The 23,815-nt window shown below is 47.4% G+C and overlaps 13 protein-coding genes across 13 annotated transcripts; 7 read left to right on the top strand and 6 right to left on the bottom strand.

The window, feature by feature from the left end:
* Positions 1–360: 360 nt before the first annotated feature.
* On the bottom strand, positions 361–1,555 carry ASPZODRAFT_2129488 (hypothetical protein). Its single transcript, XM_022727831.1, has one exon. The coding sequence runs from the start codon at positions 1,480–1,482 to the stop codon at positions 430–432; it is 1,053 nt and encodes a 350-aa protein (XP_022580979.1). The 5' UTR covers positions 1,483–1,555; the 3' UTR covers positions 361–429.
* A 1,075-nt stretch (positions 1,556–2,630) lies between these two features.
* ASPZODRAFT_132544 (hypothetical protein) lies at positions 2,631–3,848 on the bottom strand. Its single transcript, XM_022723048.1, has 2 exons — positions 3,713–3,848; positions 2,631–3,659 (listed from the first exon to the last, which is right to left on the bottom strand). The coding sequence occupies exons 1-2, from the start codon at positions 3,768–3,770 to the stop codon at positions 2,713–2,715; spliced, it is 1,005 nt and encodes a 334-aa protein (XP_022580978.1). The 5' UTR covers positions 3,771–3,848; the 3' UTR covers positions 2,631–2,712.
* A 179-nt stretch (positions 3,849–4,027) lies between these two features.
* On the top strand, positions 4,028–4,842 carry ASPZODRAFT_166718 (hypothetical protein). Its single transcript, XM_022726776.1, has 3 exons — positions 4,028–4,180; positions 4,234–4,334; positions 4,387–4,842. The coding sequence occupies exons 1-3, from the start codon at positions 4,068–4,070 to the stop codon at positions 4,617–4,619; spliced, it is 447 nt and encodes a 148-aa protein (XP_022580977.1). The 5' UTR covers positions 4,028–4,067; the 3' UTR covers positions 4,620–4,842.
* Positions 4,843–5,335: 493 nt separating this feature from the next.
* Positions 5,336–6,298, top strand: ASPZODRAFT_66090 (hypothetical protein; the record flags this gene model as incomplete). Its single annotated transcript, XM_022729349.1, has 1 exon — positions 5,336–6,298. One exon carries the CDS (start codon positions 5,336–5,338, stop codon positions 6,296–6,298), a length of 963 nt encoding a protein of 320 aa, XP_022580976.1.
* Positions 6,299–7,318: 1,020 nt separating this feature from the next.
* ASPZODRAFT_132542 (hypothetical protein) lies at positions 7,319–8,777 on the bottom strand. The gene is made up of 5 exons (XM_022723047.1): positions 8,181–8,777; positions 8,004–8,119; positions 7,868–7,939; positions 7,723–7,809; positions 7,319–7,664 (listed from the first exon to the last, which is right to left on the bottom strand). Exons 1-5 carry the CDS (start codon positions 8,489–8,491, stop codon positions 7,483–7,485), a joined length of 768 nt encoding a protein of 255 aa, XP_022580975.1. The 5' UTR covers positions 8,492–8,777; the 3' UTR covers positions 7,319–7,482.
* A 755-nt stretch (positions 8,778–9,532) lies between these two features.
* On the bottom strand, positions 9,533–11,308 carry ASPZODRAFT_132541 (hypothetical protein). The gene is made up of 2 exons (XM_022723046.1): positions 10,314–11,308; positions 9,533–10,263 (listed from the first exon to the last, which is right to left on the bottom strand). The coding sequence occupies exons 1-2, from the start codon at positions 11,227–11,229 to the stop codon at positions 9,782–9,784; spliced, it is 1,398 nt and encodes a 465-aa protein (XP_022580974.1). The 5' UTR covers positions 11,230–11,308; the 3' UTR covers positions 9,533–9,781.
* Positions 11,309–11,499: 191 nt separating this feature from the next.
* On the top strand, positions 11,500–12,493 carry ASPZODRAFT_166715 (hypothetical protein). The gene is made up of 3 exons (XM_022726775.1): positions 11,500–12,040; positions 12,095–12,240; positions 12,304–12,493. The coding sequence occupies exons 1-3, from the start codon at positions 11,736–11,738 to the stop codon at positions 12,342–12,344; spliced, it is 492 nt and encodes a 163-aa protein (XP_022580973.1). The 5' UTR covers positions 11,500–11,735; the 3' UTR covers positions 12,345–12,493.
* A 233-nt stretch (positions 12,494–12,726) lies between these two features.
* ASPZODRAFT_142276 (hypothetical protein) lies at positions 12,727–13,477 on the top strand (the record flags this gene model as incomplete). The annotated part of the gene is made up of 2 exons (XM_022724836.1): positions 12,727–13,284; positions 13,436–13,477. 2 exons carry the CDS (start codon positions 12,727–12,729, stop codon positions 13,475–13,477), a joined length of 600 nt encoding a protein of 199 aa, XP_022580972.1.
* A 385-nt stretch (positions 13,478–13,862) lies between these two features.
* Positions 13,863–15,704, bottom strand: ASPZODRAFT_159367 (hypothetical protein; the record flags this gene model as incomplete). Its single annotated transcript, XM_022726403.1, has 5 exons — positions 13,863–14,132; positions 14,184–14,629; positions 14,694–15,054; positions 15,114–15,617; positions 15,645–15,704. The coding sequence occupies 5 exons, from the start codon at positions 15,702–15,704 to the stop codon at positions 14,064–14,066; spliced, it is 1,440 nt and encodes a 479-aa protein (XP_022580971.1). The 3' UTR covers positions 13,863–14,063.
* Positions 15,705–16,373: 669 nt separating this feature from the next.
* Positions 16,374–17,812, top strand: ASPZODRAFT_132538 (hypothetical protein). The gene is made up of 2 exons (XM_022723045.1): positions 16,374–16,395; positions 16,449–17,812. Exons 1-2 carry the CDS (start codon positions 16,380–16,382, stop codon positions 17,519–17,521), a joined length of 1,089 nt encoding a protein of 362 aa, XP_022580970.1. The 5' UTR covers positions 16,374–16,379; the 3' UTR covers positions 17,522–17,812.
* A 573-nt stretch (positions 17,813–18,385) lies between these two features.
* On the bottom strand, positions 18,386–19,038 carry ASPZODRAFT_32962 (hypothetical protein; the record flags this gene model as incomplete). Its single annotated transcript, XM_022728248.1, has 2 exons — positions 18,386–18,696; positions 18,753–19,038. Coding segments are annotated over 2 exons (597 nt in total), but the record flags the coding sequence as incomplete, so codon positions are not given.
* A 1,421-nt stretch (positions 19,039–20,459) lies between these two features.
* On the top strand, positions 20,460–20,886 carry ASPZODRAFT_166711 (hypothetical protein; the record flags this gene model as incomplete). The annotated part of the gene is made up of 2 exons (XM_022726774.1): positions 20,460–20,796; positions 20,865–20,886. Coding segments are annotated over exons 1-2 (327 nt in total), but the record flags the coding sequence as incomplete, so codon positions are not given.
* A 299-nt stretch (positions 20,887–21,185) lies between these two features.
* ASPZODRAFT_142272 (hypothetical protein) lies at positions 21,186–22,481 on the top strand (the record flags this gene model as incomplete). Its single annotated transcript, XM_022724835.1, has 3 exons — positions 21,186–21,453; positions 21,509–21,574; positions 21,643–22,481. 3 exons carry the CDS (start codon positions 21,186–21,188, stop codon positions 22,479–22,481), a joined length of 1,173 nt encoding a protein of 390 aa, XP_022580967.1.
* Positions 22,482–23,815: the final 1,334 nt, after the last annotated feature.

Genomic DNA, 23,815 nt, shown 5'->3' with positions numbered 1-23,815 from the left:
AAGGTTCTATTGAAATTCCTATAGGATTCTAGATATTTATAGGTTATAAAAGATGGTGTGGCCATAACAGCTAATGCTTGAGTATCTGATATGCCATCAAGAATTATTAATATACTAATAAATGCAGTGGTAATAGATGAGACCTCATAACTTATTTATGTTTAGGTCTAGGCATAAGTAGAGCATCATCCTTACTCTTTTACAGTAACTATAATAATGACTATATATACTAAGTAGCAGACAACTGTCGCCCCCTCTCACCTTATCTTATACTTAATCTATACTTTAAGTGGTTCACCTTTAGTTATAATAGTAAGAGAAAGACTACTTGTATTCAACTATGGCTAAGCTACTTGTCAACCTCACCTTCACTTTCCACTCGCCAGTCTTTATGTTCACCTATTTAGGGTTAAATAGCGGCTCTCTGCATCACGCAGATAGGCGTTGACCAGACTGGACGGCATCGTCAATCAAAACGTCGCCTTGGGGCTGGTCATTTTTCGAACCTGGCAGCAAATCCTCACGCTGGCCAAAGAACTCGATCTGCTCTCTCTCGAGCCACAGCTGGTCTGGCGAAATATCTTCTGTGTCCCGGAAGGCCTTCTCAATGTCGTTGAACCTGCCGAGGCAGCCGGCAAGCTGCTGACCAAAAAGGTCCTCATCGTCGGACGCCAGGCCGTGCGGCAGCCAGAAGCCAAAGACATGCTCGCTGGCCGGGTCCAGGCCAGGCTGCGCCTCTCGATCGCGAGGGTTATGCGTGATGCGCGCGTCGGGATACTCTTGCTTGAATTCCTGCAGCTCCTCGGGGCTGCAGTCACCCAGGAAACCACAGGCTTGGATTGTATCGAAGAGTCTTTCCAGGTCGACACCGCTGCGGACAATCATCGTGGCGAGCCATTCAATGTCGTCATACCACGACCCTGTCTGACATGGGATCTTATTTTGCAGGAAGGCGTCTTCATCCTGTCGGATGTAAGAAAAGCGGCAGAGAAGCAGGATCACAAGATGGGTGTCCTGACTGTCGGATTGGAGATCAACAGGGACAACAAGACACTGTGGGTGGACGAAGCCGCGATCAACCAGCAGACAGAACACATCCCAGACCGCAGACTGGCGCCGGGCTCGCCAGTAGAGGTTTCTCAGCACGCCTCGCCATTTGGGGGCGCGCAGGTAGACCTGGTCGTATACGCCGAGGTCTCGAATCAAGCCGCGGCGGGTATCACACAGTGCGATTTCCCTGTCGACGACGGCTTGGGCAGTGGCGGGAAGAGGAGTCTTTGGAGTGTCATCGCCTGCCCTCACAATCGCCTGAACGGTGTCATCCACTGTTGGCCATTCGATCCGTCGTCTCTGCGCCCTCTCCCGGTGATTGTAGATGATATCTGTCTTGTCATGGAAGATGGGGGGTTCAAGAGTCGATAAAAAGGACCTGGGCTGTCCCTGTGCCTTCTTCAGGCTGTGGCCTGACAGCTGTCGCTCCATTCCTGGGTTTTTTTGAGGTTATATAATAATAATGGAATACATCCTAAATAAAAAATAAAGTGTTGACTTGCTGGGCCTGGGTTTATTATCACTGAGAATATGTTGTAGTCACTATGATGCTGTGGTAAAGTTAATATTTACTTAAAGAACTATCAAGTCTTTTAACTGTTATTTCTGTACTAGCTGAGCAACTTTATGAATATACTAGTGAGTTATAGGAATAATATAATGATTTAATTGAATAGACCTCCTAACTATATACTATCCTCTAGAATTAACTATCCTATTACTATAGTCTATCAGGATGATGCTAATATACTGCTTATGAAGATTATGTCATAATTCTACGGCTAAATGAAATGCAGTTCACTATGAAAGTTATGATACTTACCTCCCCTTATACTATGCAACAGATATGTGGAAGTGAATAGCATAGGAGGGAGGATAGGTTAACCGAGGGTTTTCTAAGGAGACGGCAAGAGACAAGATATCAGCAACACTTCTATACTAAGATGAGTGACAGTTAGTATTACTACCATCAGTTTATGGATACCTTTAAATCTGATAGAGGTGGGCAGATATGCTAGTTTATACTACTAGTGACTTAATAGGCAATAGAATAGTATTATTTTAATAACCTCTAGTATATACAGCTGTGGAAGTAATACTAGTATTTATATGATCACTATAACTATACTATCTGCCAAATCTGCTCTGCAAATTAGCTATGCACATATAAACATACTATATATTCCCTCTTCCATGATCATCAATCACATACGACCACAGGGTGTGGAAAATAGGGCTTCCCGTCCGCTCAGCCGTACTCAAGCCACACGCCGGTAGGTTAGTAGTTGGGTGGGTGACCACCAGCGAATCCCTACTGTTGTATGTTTTTTATACTTGGCCGTAGATTGAGTTGAGGATTTTATTATAGTGAGGATTTTATTTTATAGTGATGCAGTATTTTTTGATGGTGTGTGTATCCCTACGAGGAATCGGTAGAATAGGATGAGATGATGGTGGGAATGAGGATAATAGAAGAGCTCTCACAGTACAGAGTAATAAGGTGTATATACTTATGTATTAATCATATCTAGAAGAGATCCAATTAAACTACATCATGAAATGGTATTTTTGGCATAAATATCAGGAATATACCATTCTGTATACCAGTGTGTAACACTTTTCCCTCGGTCATAATCACTCCATCATTGCCTACAGTAATGCTCACTGCGCCCTATCCCGGTAGTCCTTCAGAACCGGCGCAGGCTTCCCCGAGTACCCCGTCAGCTCCATCCACTGCTTAACCGTCTTGACACGACCGGGTAAGATGCGATCCAGCAGGGCGTAGTCTCTGTGCGACAGTTCGTCCTTCCAGGTGTTCCAGAAGCCTGTGAAGTTCTCTCGGTAGGTTTGCAAAGTCGAGTCATTCGGGTCTGTCGAATGGCCGACCTTGGCGTCAGGATCCAAGACCCCACGCTGGAAGTACTCGTCCAAGCCGAGATCGTGATAAATCGCCTTCTGCCCCGTCACTTCACTGAAGACTGTGGCCAGCTCCTCCCACCCTATGTCTTCCGTGGCGACGTGCAGGTTCAGTCCATTGCTCTGCGCCGGGTTGTCCAACATCCACCGCGCATACGCCCCGTAGTCTTCCAGGAAGATGAGCGGGCATTTGCCTGCTCCAAGCGGTGCAGCAAAAACGAATGTACTTGGGTCGTCTGGATGGGGAAAGGGCCGTAGGAATTCCGCCAACGCCTCGATGTACATACAGGACGTCAGCGCCGACCACGCCATCGGGCTCGTAGGTTGAGCGGAGAGATAGTCGATCACCTTTCCCTTGCCGTCGAGATGGCCGCAGCGGTATTTTGGATCGAAGCCGCCCAGCTTCGACCCGTACTCGAGCCCGGCGTAGATGAAGTGCTGTAGACGGAACTCCCGAGCCAGCTCGTACAGCCGGATACCCCAGTAGATCTCAGCTTTCTCGCCGATTGCAAACCCGTTGGTGTTCACAAACACACAGTCGATCCCCATGAGAGCCTGGCGCAGCGTGAGCTCGTCGTACGGATTGCCCTGGAAGACCGTCACCCGGGGGAGATGTGCCAGCGTCTGCGCCTCCTTCGACTGGGTGTTTCTGGTTATCACACGAACGGCATATTCGGAGCCTGTAGCTAGAGCTTCAGATCAAGTCAGCAGGTGAGATTTATTGTAGAGAGGAAGTGTTATACACCTTTGACAACGGGTACTCCCTGAGCACCAGTGCCTCCGATCACCAAGACCTTTCTCATTGTGTGATGTCGTTCATCTGGTAGAAGTTACAGCTATGGAGTCCTGTGCATAGGTCATGACCGAAACCGACGTCATATAGACTCGAAAGATGCTTTCGATGGCAATCATATTTATTGGTTGAGATGAGAACATGGTAAGTTTTGATTCTAAAGTCTGAATAGACCACATGATCATTACATGGGTATGAAGCATGTGGCTGGGGCTTAGTAACACAACTTAACCTTCACCACCTTTCATCAACGTCTTGCTACTGATACTTTTATTCTAATCAAAGTACTTGGAATAATATACTAGTCATGTCTGCTCAACCTGTTGATGGAAGGATTTACTGCCTGCACACCATAGTCCTCGGCAATAATGGTGTTGTGGACGTGACAGCCGCTGAGCCAGAAGGCGATATCATTCTTAGGTAAAGTCACAGTGGTTTAGATAATATCGCATGATCTATAACTAACAATATAGGCATGAGAGAGACGCTCCGACGCAGCAGTGGGAGGCACACAAGATCAATGCAGAGGAATGGTCATTTCGAGACCGCACAGGCAATTATCTTGCTGCTCCAAGTAGTATTTCCAGGATTCCAATTCAAGACCACCGTGACTAATGATTCTCCAGGCGCTGGCGCTAATAACCAGCTGAGAGGGGCCGTCTGCAGTGATCCAGGCCTGGACCCAATGCTTCGATGGCGACTGAACAGAGTCGGTTCTACATTTGAGATCCTCAATGCGGCATATCCAGATATGGCCATGGATCTCTCCAATGCTCGACCTGCAGATGGAACGCCTATCTTGCTTAATAGGGAGCGAAAAGGTAGTGTCAACCAGCAGTGGCTATTCAAAGCTTTGTAAGGGGTTCAGTGAGTTCATGATTTGGCACAGACAAAATAAGCACTACTGCATACTTAATATAAAAGGGAAAGCTCCAATTGATGCTCAAAAATGACTACATCAGGATTTGGTCTGTGCTTTGAAAAGTGATTTCCCTGGTTATTCCTATGTCAATGTTGACACCAGTATGACTAGTGAGAAGTGTTCCTCCTAATTCTTCCAATATTTATAATATACAAAACCCCCATAATATACTGAAATGCAATAAAAAGGTAAAGAAGAGTTCAAGGGTGTTTCTTCCGATTGTACTCAGGGTTTTAGGGTTAGGTTTTTCCTATTCTGTTATTGACATAGAATTAGAGACAGAAAAACGACTGATATTGGATTTGTCATTTGAAGTACCGCAGCAGAAACACGAAAACTGTCGCCACACCTATTGAATTGGGCTGACATCTCCGGCGGCTCCTCGAGGAGTATAGTTGGCTGATCTATCCAGACCACAGGAATTGGCGCTGAGCCTCAACCCCTCTTCAATACTCACCTAGTATTCCCCAATTCCCATCTAGTAAATAGCGAGGTCTTTTAAAAGCTGGAAGCTTTCTTCTTTTTTCTCTTCCCGTATCTATTACATGCTAAATAGCCTTTCTAATACAAATTTATTGACATTGAAAACGACTATATTTCCGGGCACGAGCCTTTGCCTGAAGCACCAGACCATTTGGAACAGTGCGACTAAAATGCCTTTGAGAAGGTTGAATCATGACGCCTATAAGGTGGGATGGATCTGTGCTCTGGAGATAGAGCAGATCGCAGCCATGGAGATGCTAGACGAAGAACATGAACCTCTGCCACAACCGGAAAATGACACAAATATCTACAGCCTTGGCAGCATCAATGATCATAACGTTATAATCGTCGGACTCCCTAGCATGGGGAATTGCTCCGCAGCCACCGTTGTCACGCAGATGAAGATGACATTCCCAAATCTTAAATACGGCCTGTTAGTAGGGATTGGAGGTGGTGTTCCTATTGAGACCGACGCCGGGATGATTCGTCTGGGACATGTGGTGGTAAGCAAACCGACAGGTATACACCCTGGAGTTATACAGTACAATCATGGAGATGCAATGCTAGGTATTTTGGAACGCGGAGGTGCTCTTGCGCCTCCGCCAATAGTCCTCCTCAACGCGGCGCGAGAGATGGCTGTGCGGCGTCACCGGAGGGAATATGACCCAATCTGGGAGAACACGAAGAGGATCCCAACTGGTCGTCGAGCTCTTCGTCGCTTTGGGTTTCCCGGTGCTGACAAGGATCATCTCTACCAACCGCATTATGAGCATCAACGGAAAGCTATGTCGTGTCAAGAGAGTGGATGTGACCCACGACAGCGCATCGAGCGACAGATAGACGAGGAAGACGATTCATACATTGTTGTACACCGAGGCACAATCGCGTCTGGGGGATTAGTAATTGCGGATGCCCAAAAAAGAGATTCTCTAGCGCAAGAGCATGGGCTTCTCTGCTTCGAGATGGAAGCAGCAGGCGTCCTGAACAATTTACCATGCCTGGTTATCCGAGGGATTTGCGACTATTGCGACACACACAAAAACGACGTATGGCATGGCTTCGCAGCAGCGGCGGCAGCCGCTTATGCGAGGCAATTATTTTTCCATCTTCCTATTCAAGAGGCGCAAAGGTAACAAAAAACCCAAAGAATATGGTCAATAGCTTATTGAATAATTCGCTTAGAGCTTCCAGTCCAACGCCTACCATTGAGCAAGCACTGCACGGCGATGAAAAAGCTCTAGCCACGGTGTCATTGGCAACTTCCATCCCTATCTGGAAAACCCTCGAGAATTTTGGCAATCTGTGCGTCCAGTTAGGGAACGTTGACAAGGCTCTATTGCTTTATCAGCAGGCGCAGGACAGCACTGCACTCATTTGGAGCGGGAGAGCAAAAAGTATGGAGGTTGAGGAGGTAAATCAGCCTTCAAGGCCCCCTGAATCATGAGGATGGTGTTGTGTAAGAATTCTGTATTCCTAGATCAAGAGGGAGAGCGTTATATATTTTTAATGAAATTTATATATGATTTATGATGGCACTTTCAGTAGAGCAGAATAATGTGCCAGGCCATATCTTTCTAACTCCCTAATTGCAGAGCTTCTTGAATATAGATTATTATATAAGAAGAGATTAATCTCATTCTATAAGTGTCGTTGCTATAGAGCTTCTTGCTAACTATAGATATGACCAGTGTTACTACGTGTCTCCTGCTACACTGAAAAAAACATTAGCCTTGGAACATTCTCCGCCTCTCATGGCTTAACTTGTAGGGAATAATAATAGTGTAAATTAATAGGCTGGTCAGTGTGACACTATATCCTCAGTATTAGGAGTGAAGAGAAAAGTTTGCTAGCCTTTCCAGTTTACATGTCAAGGAAGAATAAGTATATCTTGTGATTTAATGGTCCAATCAGTGTGATATATATACTAGGGTTATCTTATAATTATTCTCTATAGCACTAGTTTTTTATAGGAGAATGCTTCCTCTGAAGATAGATTATAGCAGTCAAAAAGAAGAGTAGGTAATGAAATAATAAGTATTGAGTAAAAAGAGTTGAAGTTAGAATATTTGCCGCATTTGTGGGCTGAGGCCTCATGACTATATAGTACTCTCTACCTTCACGATTCCTTTAACCTGACAATCTCGCCATTGACTACTCGATCATAATGTCTTTCGGTCAATGGAATGCCAGACTATGTGCAAACCACAGATAGCTATATTTTCTATCTACTAATCAATGGGTCCAGTTCAACCCGGAAGATTGGCTTGTCGCTGCCCGGTTCTTCCACTGCCCAGTGCTCCCCCTATACAACAACAGCTTAGTCATCCAGATCGGCAGTGTCGTCAAAGTCGACGAGCTTGACATCGAGATAGTCGGTGTGCCAGGTGGTTCCGTCGTCGGAGGTGGTCAGCGAAGCGCTGGTCATGGATCCATAGAGGGCGATGGTGTCGCCGAACTTCTCGTCCGCGCCGCTCAGGGTGACCGTGAGATTGGTAATGGCTATATAGAATTAGCACTATTCAATACGTTGCCATATATATGGAAAAGGAAAACCTACTCCAGGCGTCGAGGGTTCCGCAGGCGCCGTCAGAGCCAGTGTAGCACTCATCGCTAGACATCAAATACTGCAGGCCAGAGTCGAGAGCTGTTTGGTGGTCAGTAAGGAGAGCTTGAACAGAGATATGTTATGGATAGTGACATACAGTTTGTCAGCTTGGAAATCACCTTGCCGCCCATGGTGACAACCTGATAAACCTCGTCGTCGACCACGGAAACTAATAATCACCACTTTATCAGTCTCATTTCTAACAGGATATAGGGCAAATACGAAGAACATACTCTCGAAATCGACCTGAGTGCTCTGAGGAACAGTCACATAGTCTGCGGAAACCTGCTCAGCCGGAGTGTACGTGCTGGCCGCAACACACCACTCAGACACAGAGGCGGGACAGCCCCTATCATAGCGGTTAGTTTAGACATCATTCTTCACTACGTAAGAGGCCTTTATTCACGTACTGGAGTTCCTGGTTGGGAGACCAGTTGAACAAAGGCTGGTAGAGGTCCGTCGAGTCACTGCTCTCCGAGGAGGAGGCGCCGACCCAGACGGAGACCCAGACCGGGTCCTCGTTGTCGGGCGAGGTGTATCCGCAGGGCACGCTGGGAGGCACGATCGAGTAGGTGGCCTTGATGATGTCGATGCCCGAGGTGGGAGGGCCCAGGTAGAACATGCTGTTGCCGAAATACCACGAGTCGCTCTCCTCGGTGGTGCTTGCAACAGCGCCGCCGACAATGGCGGCAGCAGGAATCAGGGCGTAGAAGGAACGCATGGTTTGATATTTTTGATATAGTGGATGATATATATAGAACAATGTACAGCAGGTCAAGCGAAAGAAAGAAGGAATGGAAGTCGAGAACCAGCCTCAACAGATCACAAATGAATGAAGGATGAAGTTGATGATGATGATGATGAAGATGTTGGCATGTTGGGGATGCTCTGTTCTTATAATCAACCTTAGTCTGGTGGTGGGTCCAGGGATGTCTAACTAAGGCTTGTTTCAAGGACCCCTACTGCCTATACTTGAAACGGCCTATATGTGTCTCTCCACCATCATCATCTCATTTCAATAAATAGATGAAACAAGAGATGGCAGACTACAGTGCTGTATACTAATATAGAGTGCAGTTAGTTAATAGATTGAGAAAATACCTCCCTCGTATTCTTATCCTGTCATCGAGAGTTCATTTTAGATTACCACTAAATATGATCTTCAAGACTTGAAAACTAGAGGAATAGCTAATTTAATCTCCTCCACTTTATATGCTTGTGGTCTCACAGCAATTTCTTTTTCTCTGCCAGTCTAGGTAATATGCATATCTATCAGCGAGCTATTATTCTGCCCTATGCCGCTCCTAGTTGTCTTTACATAATGTCTTACTAGATTGAGTCGGATCTTCAAAGCTAGACTCTTTTTGTCTGGGGTTCATATTAGTAAAAGCTGCCTAGGAAGTAATTTAAACTCTATACAGGCCTAGACTGGCTAAAAGTTGCTACTATCAACTATAGATGAGTACCTTGGTTTTTAATGGAATATACAAAATGAAATAGGCAGGTTAAAAATCTACCTAAACCTTATATGGCACTTTAACTACTATCCAGGTATCAAATTGCACTAACTAGATACATAATAATGACCTATTAGCTTAGCTACCTAGGTATTTTTAGGCCTAGTTCACTAAATTTGGCTAGTTACCTAGTTCTATGACACTCGTGGCTTCCCCCCTTTTTTATTGGCCAGGACATATATAGTTGGTAACAAGAAACATGGAGCTTTAGATTCAGGGTATATGTCTTAGTTCTGAGGTTGAAAGGGTGTATTAGTAACGCGAAGCTCAGCTACCGGTGTCTTTATCGACGTATAATCCACTAACCATTGATCTACTGCTAAGTAATATCCATGTCTAGCAAGTTTACAGCCAAGACGTGCAGTTTAATACTGTGCCGATGGAGAGGCTGGTTGCGTCTATACTCGAAGAACATCATGGTGAATGAGTACGGAGGAAATGAATCTCGCCACATGGAGTGAAAGTAGCTCAAGCCTCATCATACCAATGCTTATTTAATAGTCCTCTTCATAGAGCTGGTCATCTCGTGGATCATAACTTCCCCAGTGCTCCTGCAGCTCCTTCCGCAAGACCTCCTCCGCCTGTGTGCGCACCAGGCGCGGTGCATCCCACAGGACATATCCCCAGCGGCGGAGGGACCCTGGAATCCAGTTCCCAAGCAGGTTGCTATATGTTCCGTCCCACATCAGCGTCCATGCCAACGGGGGATACATCCCGTCTGGGTCTGGGGCGAGATCGCCGCGAAAGGGCAAGGGCTCGCGCCGAGCCTCCTTCATGTCCCGCGGCGTTGGCGCCTCTTCCCGCCGCTTGTCGTGCGTGAGCATTCCAAAGGCGTCGTTTCCGAGGAACTCGCCCGAGAAGTAAACCAGGCTTCCCTGCATGGTCGAGACGAGGGTGTCGTGGTCGTGGATCTGGCAGAGAACGGAATGCAGCAAGACGAGGCCGCGCGAGACACAGCCCTTGAGGAAGCTGTCGACTATACCCCCGTCAGTAAGATATTACCAGGTGAAGAGAAAGCAGACTCGCCTTGGTTTACGAGGTCAAAGACGCCGTCGGGGGTCGGTGGCCGTTGATGCCCGGCGTACTTGGGGTTATCCTCGTCCACATCCCAGCGGATCTCGTCAAAGACCTGCGTAAACTTGTCTCTCACAAAGGTGTGAATGCAGGAAATCTCCTCTATCTCCCAGGGCTGATACAAGCGCTCCAGCGTGATGCGAATATCAATCCCTTCAAATGTAGGCCGCTCGGTGCGGACGCCAAACAGGTTGGAGCACAGCTCAAAGCGGTACAGGGCACGCATCAGCCGCGTCTCCTCGGTCATTGTCAAGGTCTCATTGGCATCGCGAGTGGTGTCCTCAGATTTATAAGTGGTGTCATTATAAGTAGTGTCTTTGGCTTCATGAGTGATGTCTTTGGCTTCATGAGTGGTGTCCTCAGTTTCGCGTGAGAGATTGTCCAGCGCCCAGCCAGCATACTGTCGCAAAAGCGGCATGACAACGCCAATGTGATAGGCCATCATCCCGGCCACTTCATCCATGGTTGGCGCGGGGCTGGGCGCGCCTGTGTCCGCAAATACCGCCCGGCGATCCTGGTAGGCTGTGATGAATGGAGCCACTGTTTCCATTGTGCGCTTGCGTGCAAAACGAGCCTCGCTGGTCTGATAAACCGCCCACGCGTCGACCAGAACGCTGCGCAGCGTGTGGTCCAGGCATCGCCGCAGCAGCCATGTCCGATCCAAAAGATACTGCTGGTGGTAGACCGGCGACGCGTGGACCAGGGCTCGCAGCCCCTGGACGTCCATCAGCGACAGTAGGTAGCGCCGCACTTCGGCGGGGAGGCTTTCAAGCAGTGAATCAGAGGCTGTCGCTGCTGCGCTCTCACATGGCTGGCCGTCCTCAGGGGGCGGCAGCTCCTTCATCGCGTCGTCGAGGCTCACTGCCATGAAGAGCGGTGTGAAAGCACAACGGGGATGGGTGGGAGATGGATGGAAGTCAAGGAAGTCAAGGGCGGCGGGGCAGCAAATCAGGACCCATGCCTAGATAAATAGTTACCTAAGCGCCTGCGGTGACATAAGCAAGGCTGTTCAGATCGGCTTCGCAGTCTCCCACGTATTCACCATGCTGGAAGACGCGGACGAGGCTGGCGATGGGCGTCTACCCATCGTCCCTATCATGTGCTCGCATACGTGCTGGCAGTGAGATTTCATTTCAGCCCGGGGACGGCGCCCTTCAATCAGGCGAGAGAGGCTGAGCTCGCAGCATTGCAGCAGGGGCTGCAACCCCTGTCTTCTGATGCGTGTTTGCTCTGCAGAGGAGAGGCCTGAGTACCGTGTTGCGTTGCTTGCTGTCGGTGAGGTATACAAGAGAGACCAATCCAGGGGGCTTTCCCAACTCTTCATCATTGAAAAGAAACCATACCTCAACGCTTCAGCTACATTGAGATACTTCGATGGCGTCAGTCAGCTGGTCGCAGTCTATAAACGAAGTTCTGCAACAGATCCAGGACCAAATCGACGTCTTCGATGGACTCGTCACCACTTTGAGGCAATGGGTGGACACCATCGACCCATTGACCTACAAGTCCGAAGCCTGGACAGAGGAGATGAAAAAGGCCTATGAGGAATACAAGACGCAGGAAAAAGTGCTCGGAAAGAAGAAGAATGCTATTAAAGACCTTTTGCCGTCCTCTCAGGCTCCCGAAGAATCCTTGAACAAAGCATGGCTAGCTGTTGACTGGGCAAAGGCTGCGCTGGCGTACGTTCTTGATAAATCATCCTTCATGTGTGACTGATGTGCTTATATATTCAGAGCCACCGAGGGACGACTTAATTTTGTCCAGTCGTACAAGAATGCCTTCCAAGACATAGACAGTATCAATGGTCATATTCAAGCTGGCGAGGATTGTCTGAAAAGCGCTAAAATAGCGTTTGAGAAGGGAGAGAAACAACTTAAAGGTATATTTACTCTATTATCTTGTGAGACTCACCCTTTTAGCAATGCCAGCTAACCGAGTATAGATCTTTGGAGACGCTGGCTCAAGGACAGGTCTGCATATTGATATCAGAGATGTCTTGAACGTGATTTGGCTCTGGTGGTATAGGACTATCTTATATCGTTATATATCTATCCATGTTTCTGGCTAGAATACATGATGCCTGGTTGCTGCTGCCAGTGTTGAGAGGACTGAGTTAGAGAGAGCATCTTCTGGCAGTGTTGACAATGGATTCAATAGATTTGTCTAAGAATGCTCCTAAGACCATCCAACCAAGTATCATACCAAGCATCTAGCTAAGTCTTTGCATATGTCTAAATTGGTTAGCGTAGGAGCCGGTGAATTCCGGCTTCTCCCGGTATCAACCGATGAGTCAGACATTTATAAAGCTGATTGCATATTTCTCTCCATAATATCAGCTTTACTATTGAATTATTTGATGAATGCAATGCTCTCCTCCCTCCGTCAGTCAACCCTGACATACTCTGTGTCCTCCTCCTTTCTCCATTCCGCCTCCTTCCGGCTCATCAACCCCCGTCACCACCAAATTGGTACCGACTGCGTCTCCCAGACTCTCCCAGCCAGCAAGGTCGCTGGGCTAGACGATGAGCAGCTGCTTGCGCGCTTTACAGCAGGGTTTTTTTGTGGTGCCGTATTTAGCTTTGAGCGGTGGTTGTTGTGGTCAGGGAACGGGAAGATCCTGCCAGTAGGATATACAGGTAAACAGACTTCATACTGTCTATTTTCTACTGCCGTATTAATGAAAGGCTTCAACAAACCACAAACGGCAATTTGGAAAGCATCGGAAATTCCAAATACACATCTCCTTCCCATCGGCACGCGTCTCTTTGGCTCTTTTCTCCTCGTGGATAAGCACATCTCAGAAGACGCCGACCAGCCGAGTTATGTAGATTACGGCTTTGGTTCGGATACGTCCGGCTTTTCAGGCTGCCATCGCATGCAGGTCAGCAGAATTCAAGGCACAGATAGCAGTGAAGAGGCTCTGGTAAGAGTTGAGTTGCAGGGGTTTCAGTGTAATCCGCAGCAAGATATCTCTGCTTTGCCCAAGTTTCTCATATGGTTTCATTACGGGTATGCAAAGGTGCTTTTTGCAAATAGCATGAGTTATCTAGTGACTTAGACTAATATCATTCCAGTTGGAAATTGACTGGTTCACAATGGGTAATGATTACAGATGACTAACCCTAACCACCCTTGTCCCGTTTCTTCAATGTCTTGCAAAATGCTTCAGTCTCCCCATCCAGGTCCCAGACAAAAACCCTGTCTCCATTTCATCCACTTCCTTGATGTTGGCTGGCCAGAAATCATCACGCCAGAGTTGAAATGGACCATTTTCATTGCATGACAGAGACAATTTCTTCTCCTTTGCAAGCTTATGACATCGTTGAATTGTTCTCATGCACAGTCATCATAACACCTCTACTGCTCCATATTGGTGGTTGCCTATTTCTCATAGCGAGGTGAATTTTTCGGTAGTAGAAGGCTGCGAATAAAGAATGATCATGGCTAGGGGCTATATTGAGCTCTCTAATCTGATAGAGCACTACTTCAGTGGTCTAGTGGGCCCTGAATTTCTATCAGTCATTGGTGAGACTTGAGGCACTCTGACTGGAGCAATCATTAGCCAATAAAAAGTAAGTATTATTATTACTGGTCGTCATATGAGTCATTGATATTAAAAGGGTTCTTATTATACCCCATATCATTGATTGTTACTGTTGCTTATAGACTGTTAGTTACTGCGGGCTGGAGATCAATGTTGTGCTAGAATTGACCCCCCGTGAGCCACCGGTCAAGTATAGCCAAAGCAACATCGGGTCGATCCTGAGGAACCTAGACATTATTCAGTTCTTGAATCAATGTGATTTTACTCTTCAAACTCACCATATGCCCTGCTCCATCGACAGTGACGATAGCAAAACGGGCCGTATCAGTAACAACCTCCTTGGTTGAACCGACCACCTGTTCCGTCCCGTTCACGACGGCCGTCCAAGGACGCATCGGTTTGGCCGCAAACTCGACCTGTCCTTTCCAGGATAAGGAGTTCGCCCAGCGGAGATTGCCCGCCGTGTTGCACGCCAGATCCAGATTCCCCTGGTAGACCAGATAATCGACCCCGTTGAGCAGCAGAAAGACAACCAGGTCGGAGGTTGTAGTCATCTCATCAGAGGTGGCTTCAAACGCGACACTGACAGCTAAAGAGGCTATCTTGTATTCTGTGATCTGTTCTGGGGGAGACAGCGCTTCCCATACAGCAGGGGTGTTGAGGTACTTTCCTATCCATGCTGCTTGAATATAGCAAAAATCCTCCATCACACAGGGGGCGGTAACTGGACCACAGATTAGAGAGATATAAATTATTCTACAGCGTTACAAGTGATAGGATTAACTTACTGTCGAATCGGTTCCTCCCTCCCACCTTTGACTCATCGTCATACCATCCGATAATCCCCTCCCAACAGACATCCAGAGCAGCGTGACAGATGGCCGGATCAGGATTCTGCTCGCAGACATGAAACAACTCCATGCAGCGGGGCATATTGGCGGCCATGATATCGCATCGGGTCTTGTTGAAGATGGGCTCGGCAACCCCCGGGTTTGTGGTGCACAGGGTCTCCCAGTATCCATAGTAGGACTCTCGGGGGGACATGAAGCCATTGCCGACCAGGCAGGACTGCAGGTTGATCTGTGGCTCGTTGGGGTAGAGAGAATTGTGCTGGACGATTTGTGAAGCGAGATTGGGGATATAGTGGCCCTAAAAACGTTAAACACTACCGATACACAGCTAGAGAAATTCAAATATCCTCTTCTTACGGCGTATGACTCTCCAGAGATATGAAAAGGAAGGTCTTGCAGATGAGGAAACGCCGTCGAGACAAACAGCTGCAGAAAACGCTGCATATCGCTTGCCGCAGCTGCAGAGTCCTGCGGAAGATCATGGCCGGGATCGAGATAGGAGAAGCCCACGCCGACCGGCTGGTCGACAAAGAGCAGCGACGAGTTCCTCGACCATCCCCACGGGTTGTACACTGTGCCGTTGCCATCCTCGCTGATCAGACAGGGGCCCATCTCCTCGAACAAGCCGAGCATGCTGGATCCCCCCGGCCCCCCCGTCATCCACAGCGTCAGCGGGTCGCGTGTCGGGTCATTCTGGCTCTCAAAGTACCAGAAGAAGAAATGGCTTGCTCCCACGTCCAGCCAGCCCGTGTATTGGCGGGAACCGGCGGCGCAGATCGACTCGTTCTGTTCGCGGATGCGGATGGTGTGCGTGGGAGAATAGGGGCTGTGGATGACGGTGAAGGGGGAGGCTTCAAGTTCCTCTTCCCGCCATGCCTCAGGCAGCACTTTCTGCTGGGCGAATACACAGGACGCTAGTCCGAGTAGGGAGAGGAAAGACAGGTGCATGAATAGATTAGAGTAAATATGGTATATGGAATAGAGTAAATATGGTACATAGAATAAATAAAGCGAGAGAATAATGGTTAGGCAGAACAGTTATATAATTCCTGGGGCGGAGGAGGAGCCGGAGTCCGACAAGCTTATCTTCCCCAACTTTACTCCGCAGTAGCATGTTAAATAGATTATTGATTCTGAATATCCGATAGCTTTTTACTACAGAGAAGAAAGTGAGGGTAACTGTAATAGGAATTATTGTACTATTAGGGTTAGGGTTAGGGTTAAGTTAGGGTTGACTTGTCACTTGAGAATGCATCTCTCTCTATAGCTATATCATACCAGTAGCGAATCAGTCTTATTCTATTGCATATAACCAACTTATCTCTAGAAGACTCAAGACTGCTTCTCCTGCTTATATTTGGCAATAGCTTATTGTTTGGTACAATTTTGTCTTTGTAAATTTATTAGGAATAGCACTTCAACTGCAGTATATTATGGATAAATATAATAGATAAATGTATATTCTTAATACATTCATCTATAAATGACTACTCGAATAGACTAATTGTCTATAGAGCAGAACCCTCGACATGCTGTGGGGTGCCGAGCCTTGGCTTCATTAAAGACAAACTTACGAGTTTCACTTCAACTCTTGACTTTCACAACCTCCAACTCATATTGACAATGGAAGCAGACTCGAGTAAATAGACCCTGATACTATCTATTTGGCCAAACCTTCAACTGACGGAGTAGTTTCGTTCCTCTCGGCTTATTGGGGTCTCTTCCCTCTGGCCGTTACTGCCATCCTGCAGCCATCCGGTCGTGTCTGTGGTTTCGATCCCCAGTTACGAATCTATCTGCGTGGCAGTCCAATCGTCTGCATCGCTGATTTTCTCGGTCTGTTGGTGAGATTCAGCGTTTATTTCGTTCATACTGGGTCCGCGAGACACGCTCTCCGCCGAACCTTGCAATATCGCCGCCCTCTCTATGCGGATGAACGAGGCCCGGCTGGTCTTCGCGAGCTACACAAGGTACCCTTTTTACGCCTGGTCGTCTTCGTCATCGGCATCATCCAAGCTGTCAAGCTTCTAGGATGCTCTGGCTTGCCCTGGACCAAAACATGGGTGTATTGCTACCTGATTCCTGTGTGTGTGGACGAGATCCTTGCTCTCCTCAGCCACCATCTTGAAGAACACCGTCCTTCAGTGACTCTGGGCATATTTCATTATGTCTCAGTGGACACTCTGTGTGATAGGCTGGAACACACCCTTGGCCTTCTCGCCATCTATACCCAGTGGCTCATCTTCTTCATCTGCATCAAGGCCACGAGTCTGTTCCAGACAAAGGGAGCGCCGCCCGAAACATATCTGGAAGCATCGTTGTGTTTCTTGTTCTGCTCGTTTATGGTGGTCTTATTCCATGCGCCAGATCAACTGATCAATCTTTTCTCTTCTTCCTCTACCGCAAGGAGACCAACAGATGCCATCCCTCGCATGCTTCTCTACGCCGCGAGTGCCGCCTTGACGATCGCCTTCTGTATGGTTTCACCATATATCGACGCTCCCAGGCTGCTGATGTATTTCGGGGGGTTGATATTTCTCTACTCGACTATATGGCTGCTCGTCATCGCTCTAGCAGACAAAAGCAGGCTCTTTAGGGATGAAGTGCTGTTTCTTCCGGATACGTTTGTTATGGCGAGGAACCATATCGCATTTCATAATCTGCTGTTTTTCCTGGCTGTTTTGATTCTTGGTTTGGTTGGATATGGGCTTTCGTTTGACTCGGAGGGAACATATAGGCCTTCATGGGCTAGATGGCTGGGTTAATGCTGTTGAAGAGCTGTGCAGATCTGATAGTGATCAGTAGATACTATATAAGAAACTAGTTGCCAGCCCTTTACTAGGTTATCCATCAAAATATTGAAGGTTTAAAGGAGGTGTCAGCATGTTTAGAAGTCAGGCTATATACATCTTATTTACGGTTATATGGTGATCTCTGAGTCCCCTAGGAGTATACTGTTTTATTGAGGCCTTTAGAAATAGAATGGATAGATTTCAGGTATAAAAAGCTTTTATGGTATGAGGTATAGATATCATATCTAATCTATTCAATTCCACAGGCATCTCTGATCCATCATACACTTCAAGTTCTTTAAATGCTACTGATAGTACATTCATATAAAACAAAACAGCCAAATGCTCTTGTTCATTCTATATAAACCTAAAAATAAGAATAGGTCAATCACTTTCACTCTCGCTTCCAGATGAACTAGAAGACTCAGACGCCTTCGACGCCTTTTTAGCCTTGGAGCTTCTCTTTGCCGTCCCCTTTTTCTTTTCTTTCTTGCTGGACTTCTTGACCTTTTTCTTCTTGGCCGGTTCAGAATCGCTCTCACTGTCGCTGCTGCTACCGCTGCTCATCTCGTCGGGCTTCTGACCGTCCGACTCCTCTGAATCCTCCATCCCCGGCCACTGAGGACGCGCAACAGCCTTTTCTGGACCCGACTTTGGGCGGTGGTAATCGTCTCGCAGAGCATTGAGCCGCGCCCGCTCGCCGTCGGACTTGCGCACTTTGGTCAGATACGACTCGAAATGGCGACTCGTCTCGACCACCGCCTCGAAGTGTTTGGTTCGCAGCTTGATCGCGGCTGGTACGTCGTCTCGGGCCTCCTTACTCAGACGGTCCCAGTCGGCCAGCGCAACGGCGGTTTGAAATGCGTTTTTGATCTGGTGGCCGTTCCAGCGGGTCCCAGCCTCCCACTGGCGATTTGCGAACTTCATGATCTTCTTTGCATCTAGTTGAATAGGAGTGGTGAACAACCCATTCTCGCGTTTCAGCCGGTCGACGTTCTTCTGCCACACCTCCAGGGCTCGCCGCTTGCTAAAAGGCGGATAATACAAGGCACAGTGGATGCGAGATGTCGCTGCCTCGTCAAATTGTCCCACGCGGTTCGTGGTCAGGATCAGGACCCCAGAATAATATTCCAGCACGCGTAGGAAGACTACAATAGGCAGTCAGCAATGTGGTGATTCCCTCAGCGAACTGCAGCGAACTTACCAGAGACCAAACTGTTCTGGATAATGTTTCCCTGGATGCGCTCGCCCAGGAAGACATCGGCTTCATCTAACAACAACACGCACCCCCATTTCATAGCCAATTCGAAGAATCGCTCCAAGTTTTCTTCAACTTCCTGCGCACTGGTTCCTCCAAGGTCACCACAGGTGATTGGAAACAACGGTCGACCCGTATGGGCGGCTACGCATTCCGCTGTGGACGTCTTCCCGACGCCTGGAGATCCGTGGAGGAGAATGATGAGGCCTTTTCCCTTACCGCGCACAACGTCGAATTCCCGTTTGAGGAGAACATCTGCAGGGTCTGAGCTCAGCGCCCCCCTCGTCCGAACATGAGTCTTGACTAATGCTCGAATGATGCTACGATGTCTCTTTGGCAGAACCAGGTCATCGAATGCATCATGATCCCCATCCTGGATCGTTTTCACATCAGTGATCAGATCAACACTCAATGGATCTGGACTAGAGTGAGAACCGTGACTTGAACTAGGGTATAGGGATCTGAAAGTACGCACACCACTTGCGACTGAGTAGGACATATCCGAACACTCTGTTGGGGAGGAGAAGCAACCGTTCTTCGTCCAGCTGTTCCAGTCGACGGTCCTCAAGCAGTGTAGTTTGGTACATGAATCCCAGACTGCGCGCTATTCGAAAGTCCTCGTTGTCATAGCCAAACCGGTCGCCATGCGTCTCCTCTCTATCCTCATCGGTTGGTTTGAGGATCAGATCACCATTAAATCTGGGTGGCTCAATACCTTGCGCTTCACTACGATAGGCCATTTCGAAATCAATCACAACATCACTGTCAATCTTTAGAGTTTCATCATTAGAACAGCGTTGCCTCATCATGTTCGGTCGTTGGTACTTCCACCTCTGTGATGCCTGTCTCTGTCATCACTAGCGACATTGTGCTGAACAAAACGGATGTGTGTTCAAAAGAGATTGATGAGAGAATTGCACGATATGTTGTGAGGTTTTAAATAGCTCCGATCTCTTATCTCGCCAGCCTGACAGGAAATAAGACAGCTCAGAATATGAAGAGACGTGGAGGGCATCTTATAAAAGCGCCAGACTATGGCGATATGAGGTGATATTACAAATATATATTTTGTATTCTGAAAGGAGCGGGGTATGCAGTGGACAGCCTGATCTTTCAGACAGCCTTCTTTTCCAGCCGCAGTTGCCTAATCTATTACCAGGGCTGAAAAGCAAACCCATGCTGTAAATAACGACCTTATTGGTTCATCTGAAGCAAACTGCCACGTATACAGTGCTACTGATTAAAATACCCCTCATGGTCATCTGAGCCAAAGATAAGCCCCAGTGTAGAGATGGAGGGGAAGGGAGGCTGATGTTGGTATGAAGGCATCCTGAAATCTCCCTGCCCTGGAATCATTAGAAAAGACCTAATAATAACGTATTTTCTCATCATGCCAGTCAGCTCATCATCTGAGCTTCCGAAAAAGCCTTCAAGACAGGATTCTCAGTTCCGGCTGAATGAGCAGGATGATATCCGACGTTCCATGGAAAAGATCATTGGTAGGTACGCTGTGGATGACGAACGGGGGCTCGGGATACCAGCGTCCCTTGCACGGTTTGACAAGCGTCCTGATGAGACATCAGAAGGCAATATGTGAGTGATACCAATTTGAATATGTATAGCAGAACTATAGTATACATCTCTAATCACTAGTCTTTCTAGAGAAAACCCAACCCAACCGCAGATGGTGGTTGAAGAAGAACAAAAGTTCCTCCAGAAGCTACGAGACTACGAGAAAACCGCCAAACCAAAGTACCGAACCGGGATCAATGTGGATGGAATGCACACCCTCGCCAAGGTGTGGGAAGTCCTAGATCAAGCGGTCGACAATTATGAGAAAGGAGACAAAGCTGGGGTTTGGAGTCGAGTCCGGCGAGCCTTTCGCGGGCTAGGGAACAATGGGGAGGCAATCCAGCAGTGGCTCGGACTGGTGCCCTCTGGGTCCAACTATATGTCCACTGTCTGTGGAGGCATCAAGATCATCATTGGAGTAGAGCCCCAGACACTCCATATCCCTAAAGGTCTAGATATTCTAGGATACTGACTGGCGCACGTCAGGCTGCCGAGAGAATGAAGGACGCCCGGGATGCCATACTCACCGGCCTCCATGACATCCCAGTCTTGTTGAATGGAGCGCAGAGGGTTCTGGGAATCTACCCCTCATCACCACGACTTCGGATTCTGAGTGATTCCCTTTACACAGCGACTCTCACGAGCCTGGGCCATGTGGTACACTATATCAATCGGAATGCCCTCGGCAAGGCCGTGGAAGCAGTGTTTAAGCAATCCAGTTTCTAGGGAAAGTTGAATAAAAGCTTAGGAGAAATGCGCAACTGTCGGGACAATTTCAACGAAGAAGCCAGGCTGTGTGGAATCGAAATGCAAGGGAGGGTGGAGAGGATGTTGGAAGTCAAAAACAGCAATGACCATGGCCTCCATCAAGACGTTTCTCTGGTGCAACGCTTCATGCTCACTACACGTGAGGAGCAGACTAGGGCACAGCAATTCCTTCAAGAAGACGCGCAATTTCTCAAGGAAAACATGGCCAGCATACAGAAAACACAAGAAACCCAGCTGAGCATTATGGATGAAGTCTTGGAGGTGCTGAAGAGTAGCCCCCTTCTCCTTGATGCAGCTACAGCCATGAGTAGGTTTCTCTCCCTTTGATATCATTTTCCTGGCCCTCTAACAACACTATCAAGACCAACCCTTCAATACGGCGCATATTCTTGTCCAATGTTATACCCGACAAAAGTCGACTAAGCAAGGTGAGCATCATTGACCGACATAGCATAAGAAAAAAAAGTCATCAATCTCACTCATTCTCCCCTTTCAGGATACACACAAGCCGATTTCCGCCGGGTAATTCTATCGAGGCTCAATTCGAACCGGAAACGCATGCAATTCGATGTCCAGGAGAATTACAATCAGGGAACCGTGATGCTGTTGATACAACAAGACCGCTGCGTCTACGTACTGACTTCTGAGGATCTGGCTTCATGGATTAGATGCCCAACATCCCGCGTCCTGGTCATCAACGGGAACATGAACACGACGCAGTTCCGCTCCCCCTTGAGCTTCATCTCCGCCAGACTCGTCTACACCCTTGATCTGCTGCGTGAACGAACGCCACCAGGTCAGAACCAGGTTGCGGCCCTGCACTTCTTTTGCGGTGAACATACCAATCAAGACAATGCATCAAACTCAGCAGCCTTCATCATTCAGAATCTCCTAGCACAGTTGCTGGATGCATTCAGGGACATTGACCTGATAGGCCTCATTTCCCTCGGAGACTTCCAGGGGGATGATCTAGACGCAGTCTGCCAGCGATTCAAATGCGCCTTGAAGCTCCTCCCCGCCACCGCTGTGATCTTCTGTATTACCGACAATCTGCCCTTCTATCTGGTTGACGAGAAGGCCTCGGGGGACGCAGTGATTCTGCTGCGGTGGTTACTTAGATTGACACGCCGGCAGAGGAAGTCCCAGGAGGCGTCTGGGAGTGGCTGTACATTTAAACTGCTTCTTACCGCAGCCGTGCAATTCATGGAGCCGGAGATTAGTGCACTCGGACACGAAGACGTTATGACGATCCCTGTGACTGTCCCTCAAACTGGAGGATTTACAGATATGAAATGGGAGGCATCCGTGGGGAAAGACGTAGAAAAGGGAGCCTGACATTATTAAAGATTGAATATTCTGCTCTCTATAGAATCCTCCATTCCCGATAGTATAGTCTTCTACACGCAAGATCTCAGCAGCACATAGGCCAGCCCCCATGGGTTCGAGTGTATACTGACTGAAACGCTCTATCCAGGAAAGTAACATCACAATCTAGTAGATATAAAGAGCAATATCCTGGGTGTTTTCAATTTTATCCCATGGATTCAATAAGGAAATAAAACAGGCGTGATTAAGCAGAGAATAGAATCCTGGCAGCCATGGTATCCTTTTATTATATTTCTTTCTTTCTATTTCACTCTCTCATTCCCCCCACACCTCCCTGACTAACCCTTGAACTTTTCCCTGGTCAATTCGAATTCCATCTCTTTTGTGCCCGGATTAGCATCACGGAGAAAGAAGGTGGAAAAGACACAATAAATGGCATATTGGTAACCTGGATTGAGGACTCATATCTGCCATACTCTGTGAGACGGCAAACTTCCAGACGACCTCAATAATTTAGTCTAGTGCTGCTCTAGTTGGGCGATTGGCAGGTTGCCAATCATCAAGAATGATCTCCTATATCTAGATATGATGATGACAGCCTTTACATCACCGTTTAACTCTTCAAGCCACCACTAAGCCTTCTTATTTGCCATTTTGCCTTTGCGCTCGGAATAGCATATATCCATCACTATAGATGGCCATTAATTATATTGATGAAGGGAGAACCCATGGCCGATAAGTCTGGTTAGGCTGTTTTATAATATGCTTAGACATTACATTAGCATGGCCAAGGGCCTTATGAATCTCTTGAATTTATATAAATAGCCTTGTCCTGGGGTGTGTCATAAAGGTAAGTGTGCGCAATTTCGTGCGCTGCGGTAGCATCTTAATAAGGAGAAGCTAGTAGCTGTGAGAATACCAGAGCAGTAGATAGTTAGATAGTGAAAGTTCTATATTAAATATATGGTTATCCACATAAGAAATAATAATATAGAGTGTTCTGTTCCTTTGCTGGGTATCTTGAACAGGTCTATTTATTCCTTCTCAAGGATATCTATAAAAAATCCCATTACAGGGGTATTCACTTGGATGAGACACCCAAATGGGTTACTGTCACTTGGAGTTAGAATAGTAAAGTAGGATAGTATATAGTGAAGAGAACAGTTGCAGAATAGTTCTATAACCAGAAGACTATATCTTCTATATATGATACAATAGTATAAGATGAGTCTTACGTCACTATTGCATAGTTGGAAACTTAATGTTACTTAGTCACTATTACCACTCTGTATTGTAATCTTTTATTCTATTGATATATCAACCTACAGCTAGTTCAACCCAAG

Source organism: Penicilliopsis zonata, assembly GCF_001890105.1.
Source record: "Penicilliopsis zonata CBS 506.65 unplaced genomic scaffold ASPZOscaffold_7, whole genome shotgun sequence".
In the NCBI taxonomy this organism is placed as follows: domain Eukaryota; kingdom Fungi; phylum Ascomycota; class Eurotiomycetes; order Eurotiales; family Aspergillaceae; genus Penicilliopsis; species Penicilliopsis zonata.
This window is presented reverse-complemented; position numbering and strand designations above follow the sequence as displayed.